Raw genomic sequence first — 6,008 nt, forward strand, 5'->3', positions numbered from 1 at the left:
GTAAAGAGTTATCATCCCTGTACTAGTACTAATAAAGACAGTTATCATCCCAGTACTAGTACTAATAAGACAGTTATCATCCCTGTACTAGTACTAATAAAGACAGTTATCATCCCAGTACTAGTACTAGTAAGACAGTTATCGCTGTACCAGTACATCAGTCAGAGTAGAGGTGTTTTCTCTCTGTAGTCTATCACCTGCATTGAGTATTTATATACAGTGTGTGGTATTTATACTGTGTTCTGTTGTTTATAAGTGCAGGATACATTTCTGCCAGCAGAATGTATTCATCTTATTCATGTTAGTCTGTACGTTTTGAAATTTTGATTGTGAAGTATCCATAATAAAAGTTGAGGGAATTAACAGATCATGAAAAAAAAAAATGAAAAAAGAAGAAAGTTGTTTGTGGTTCTTTTGTTGTTCAGACCTACAGTGAACATATATCTGAACCAGATGATGATCTAATTATGTGACTTATGAAGGTGATTCTTATTTAACTTCAAGTGATTGAACTAATGCTGTTCACATCAAATTATATAATTAAAGAAAATGTGTAGTTTGAGGTTCCAAATGAACATTTTCTCACCAATAAAACCTGTTTGGAGACTGAGACAAATACAAAAACAAATTAACACAGTGTGCTTAGAAAAGCCCATTTAATATTTTCATAAAAATAAACTGCGTCAACAAAAACAAAACAAAATAAACAAGGAATGGAACTTCCTGCCTTAAGGCCTCAACGATGAACAGAAATGTGGTCAATTCAGAATCAAGTCAAATTTCAGTGAATAAATTTGAACAATGTAAAAGGTGATTTCAGAAGAAACATATTGCGGCATTCAATCGATTTAATACATTTGAGGTCCATCTTCAATGTACAATGCGGAATTCAAATTTAAAGTAAAATCCAGTTCTGAATTGCCTTCAAACCGCAGAGACGATGGGACAACATAAAAACTTCAGAGTAAGAAAGCCGAGTCATCTTCATTATGAGGTGTCCATTGAACCCGTTGCTGAAATGGAAAGAACAGATACAGGCTGCTTATTCACTGTGAAGAACTGGAATATATGGAGTAGAAAGATGATTCACCTTCTAAAGCTACATCACATTCGGTGTTGCATTTGGGAGAAGGCCTTTTATTATCATCATTATAATTATTATCATTCTAATAATAATAAATAACTTGATGGGACAACTGAGCCGGCTAGAGCAAAGCTGAGCTGGAATCTTGACTCTTCTCTTCTCCGCGTTGCCCAATCAGCACCATGAAGTCTTAGTGATGTAAAAACAGACATCTCTCCTCATCACCGACTGACTCCAGCAGGTGCACCGTTGGACTTGTACTCAACTGCAGCATCAATGTGCAGTGTGGCTGTGTGTTGCCAAGGAATTGGGCTTTGGAAACAGAAACAGAGAGGATGAAGAGAGGACTCACGCGTTTCATTGAAGAGGAAGGAGTCCTGATACTCCTTCATGTACTGAGAGGATCGGGCCTCATCCAGGAACAGAGAGTAAACCCTTTTGATGTCCTCCACCTGAACTTCTGTCCCCTGAAGAAGCCAAAAAAAACAAAACAGTGAAGACATCAATACTGAGAACACAGGAATTCATGCCTAAGCCACTCTAATATAATCTGTCCAGAGACTTGAACAAAAAGGTTCTTTGTAGGCCCTTTTCTCCTCCACATGTTCCAGCTGCAACAATCCGCTTGTTCAGACTGAGCTTACCTTGCGCTTGCGACACACCAGTCCAGCGGTGCTGATCAGCTGGATGGCGTAGCGCAGCGACGTCTCCATGCCGATGCGGGTCAGAACGGTGTGAGCCTCATCGCTCAGCTCCACATCCTCCTCCTCACACCTGAAATAAAAATATATTTTTTTAAAAACATGCAGGTTTATTCTTCCCCTTCCATAAAGCTGAGGAGAAGCAAAACAATCTAGTTGGTGTCAAAGAGGACAAACGCAGATTCTCACCGGATCTTGAGGATCTGCCTCGTCTCTTTTTCGGTGTACGGGGAGGTGGCGATGATGAGTAGGCGATCCAGCAGGTCGATGGGGATGCCGTGAGGGCTCTGATAGTTTGTGCCGCGGATACTAAGTGATAAAAGAGACAAATATATATATATATTAAATTATTTATTGATCTTTAAAAAAATATATAATGCAATATTTTACAGTAGTCTATCAAATAGCCAGACGTACAGGTTATAAATCATTCAAATTCCCCCCCAAAAAAACGGTATGCGACATAAATTCCATATTGTTGTATTCCTAAATAAGACAACTCAAACGATCAGATGGGAGGAAAATGTACGCAGAAATAGTACCGAGTGATGCCTCTGTTGGTGGCCATGATGAGAACTGGGGACAGGTCGGTCTCCAGGGCTCGGTTCAGGTAGGAAAAGCACTCCATGTCCAGCATGTGAACCTCGTCAATAAATAACACCTGGAACCACAAAACATACTTGAAATCAGTCAAATCATAAAAAGACGAAGCAAATATGAATAAACACACACAGTTGCACCTACCCCAGGAATGATCTCGGCCTTGCCTTCTTCCCTCCACTCACACACTTTGGCATTAATCTGCTCCCGGACTTCAGACTTGATCTCTCCGGTGTCTCCGGAGAAGAGAGCCAGGAAGCCTTGCGTGCGGCTGTTGATGACGTCAATCTCGTGGAGTGACACCGTGTGGACCACCTCTTTCCTCTTCTGCAGCTCTCCCTCTGGACACTGTACAAACTGTGTCTACAAGGACGACAACAAAATATAATAAAACGTATTAAAAAAATAAATACACAGGGGCGATGGGGCAACTGCGGCGGAAACTGTATCGACTTGACAGGATACCTGCGCTCCCATGGCATCGTAGTCTCTGGCTCTGGTGAAGGAGCGGCCCAACTTGCTGATCTTTCCGGTGGCTTTGTCAATAGTAATAACATCTCTGAGATAAAAACATAGAGTTTAGAGCGTGTACAGCTATCCCACAATGAGTGATCCTGAAGAGCAAAGATCTATGAAGAGATTAACTCACCCTGCTTGAACCTTATCTTTACTGAGACTGTCGATCATCTTGTTGCCCAAGTCATATATTGTCTCCATCTCAGTCGTCTTTAGAGTCAGCTTGCCCACTTTGGCACCCTGAGACAAAATAAAATATGTATAAGTACGTCTTTCATGACCGACTGTCTTCTAGCAAGTCAGATAGTGCGTTGTGGCGTAAAGAATGACGGCGTGCGACAGCAAGTCATGAGTGCCCACCGTTCCAGTGGCTGGTCTATCAATCTGGATCTCCACCACCTCTCCTTCAATAATCTCCGTCTCTTCTCTGTAAGAGAAGCCCACGGTGAATACTGATTCATTTCAAACAATGAGAATAAAAAAAAAAAGGAAACAATTGGTTTGTGCTTGCTCACTTACTTGATCCTCACACCGATGGCTTTCCTAAAAGCCTGGCTGAGTGACTCGGTCTTGCTCATCTCCAGGGAGAAGATCTCACTACCGGCCAGCGCTGTGAAGGGTGTATCGGGGCCAAGAGACTGGGCGATGCCTGCATTAAGAAAATGTAAAACAACATTTCAGCTAACCTACACTAGTGAATCTGACATTATTTCTTTTTTTAAAAGGAACACTTGCTTTAACGAAACTATACCTGAAGCCAATTACAACAACGGTATGACTTCCAGAGGAGGAGGATGAAAGGATATTGTGTTCTGGAAAGTCTCCAATGTGGCCCTTACCCATAGCGATGGCAGTCTTTCCTGTGCCAGGTTGGCCAGCGATCAGCACCGCTCTGCCAGCTATGTGGCCATCTTTGATCATCTCCAGGATGACCCCTGCAGCCCGACGAGAGGCGAGCTGGCCGACCATCCCCTGAGATACCTGCAGGTGAATGGGAACATGCATCCTTGAAGCCAAACACTAATTAATGCACATCATTCTGTGCTGTAATCCAATATCTAACTATCAGGCAAGGGAATCTGCCCGTCTGTCCTTTGCATATCTCGAGAACTGCGCATACGATCGAATTCACACTCTGTGGGTGTGTTGCTCACAAGAAAGCTTTCGGCAGATTTATTGCAATTTAGACACATGACATGTTCAATGTGACTAAACAACACACGAGAGGATAACAGAAACGAACCGGAGTGTAATTCACTGGTGTTTGTGAGGTTGAGTGAGCCACAACTTTGGTGTGTTTTCTCTCCGCCAGCAAAATACTTCCTCGAATTAAATCTATATTCCACTTTATAAGCCTGGTAGTTATATCAAAGCAAGTCTACTAATATACTATTTGGAAGCTACCTCAGCTAAGTGTATTTCACTGATGTTTTGATTGTTAAAAAAAAAAAAAAAAAAGATTTATGATTTAAGGGCCTCAAGCAAACTCCACCTTGCTTTACTTTTCACTCTAACTGAGACTGTTGGTATTGGCAAGTTCTCTGTCAAGTAAATGTAGTACTACAATGTTTTCTTCTGAAGTAGAACTACACATTAATTAATACAAGTGGTCATTTTCAATTTCTTGACATACACTGGAATCCAAAGAACAGAGCCTTCGAGGGTTCCCTCTAAATATATCTATAGATCACCTCTTTCAGTGCTAAATGTCCACTAAAGAGGGTACAAATCACACAGCTCCAGACTATGAACTTAAGATGCAACGCTACCTGTCTTGGCTCCAAAGCATCATCCAAACCAAGGCCACGAATATGAGAGTGCGCTCCTAAAAACAAAATAGAAATGAAAACATTAATATTGACTACATTTAGAAGAGGGAGTAAAGACCATGTATATCTGGCATAAACGTATGTGAGGGCTGACCTGTGACAGCACACTTGCTGTCATGACTGTGTATCCCTCCACAGCTGAACAGTGTCATGTGGATGCTTACCGATTCTCTCGATCCGTGTGATGTCACGAACCTCTGGAACCTTTGTACTCGCCATCTGTATTTAGTTAGAAGCAGACAGCAGAAATCTGTTTAACTTTTTTAAGTAATTAGTTTCAAAGAATAAATACTTCTCCCAGCTTTTCTGTTTCTCGTTTTGTTGGAAAAAGGCCGTAATTGGTGGTTAAGGAGGAGCTATCGGACACTGTAATAACACTGTGGCAAAGGAATAGAATTAAAGTGGTGACCATGTTGAATATTATTAAAACTAAAAGCACAAAACAACATCTTACAGAAACACTGCCATAAAAGTAAAACAGCAGCATTACATAATTTAAAGGTTGAAATAAAAAAAATGTGACTGAAACATGTCAACAATGTTGAATACAGGTTAGATTTTTGGTCGATCAATTTCCCAAAAAAATTGCCAAGTCACGCAATTTAAATGTTCCAACTTTCTAACAATCAGCCTGGGATGTTCAGGGCGTTCTCCTCCTGTATTTTACAGCTCTGTTAATACCTTAGTTCTTTTCCATTTAACAAGAAAAACACAAAGTTTCACAGAGGTTCCGTGCTGATATGAAGGTAGTTAACATACATATAACTCGGGAGTCAGTCCTGTCGGTTGTCATAGTGACAGTTGTAACGCATGGCACACAACACAAGACCACATTGCTGTGACTTTTAATTTGACATATTTGTCGTTTTTACAAAACACCCATCTTAATCGTCAGCAACGAGATCGAATCAAATGACACGCAGAGGCCGACATCTGAACTTACCTACGCGGTATTTTCTCGACAGCGCTAGTACAGCTAAAGCTAACGCTAGCTAATGTTGTATTAGCAAACTTAGCTATTCATCGGTCTTCCGTCTTCAGTAACTAACGTTGTTGTTTCACACCACCAGAGACGTTACGCGAGAGCGAATAGCGTGACATTATACAAACCATGTTACGGTATCAGGTCGTTAGTATGTATTCCAAGTTTCCGAATAAAAAACTCACCTATGCAGCCACACTTGAGTAAATGTGAGAATGCGGCGCTTCTTTCTAGTGGTGCGCAGAGTAAGTGTGTCCGACGAGAAACAAGTCCTTTTTTTTTCGTGTAGGTACCGG

General features: G+C 41.2%; 1 protein-coding gene across 1 annotated transcript; it reads right to left on the minus strand.

Moving 5' to 3' along the window:
- Window positions 1–632: 632 nt before the first annotated feature.
- On the minus strand, window positions 633–6,008 carry ruvbl2 (RuvB-like AAA ATPase 2). The gene is made up of 14 exons (XM_034551021.1): window positions 5,898–6,008; window positions 4,895–4,949; window positions 4,671–4,726; window positions 3,741–3,882; window positions 3,421–3,550; window positions 3,262–3,328; window positions 3,035–3,141; window positions 2,851–2,944; window positions 2,530–2,748; window positions 2,328–2,446; window positions 1,975–2,094; window positions 1,729–1,858; window positions 1,437–1,551; window positions 633–1,013 (listed from the first exon to the last, which is right to left on the minus strand). The coding sequence occupies exons 2-14, from the start codon at window positions 4,947–4,949 to the stop codon at window positions 988–990; spliced, it is 1,380 nt and encodes a 459-aa protein (XP_034406912.1). The 5' UTR covers window positions 5,898–6,008; the 3' UTR covers window positions 633–987.

This window comes from Cyclopterus lumpus, chromosome 14 (assembly GCF_009769545.1).
Source record: "Cyclopterus lumpus isolate fCycLum1 chromosome 14, fCycLum1.pri, whole genome shotgun sequence".
Taxonomy (NCBI): Eukaryota; Metazoa; Chordata; class Actinopteri; order Perciformes; family Cyclopteridae; genus Cyclopterus; species Cyclopterus lumpus.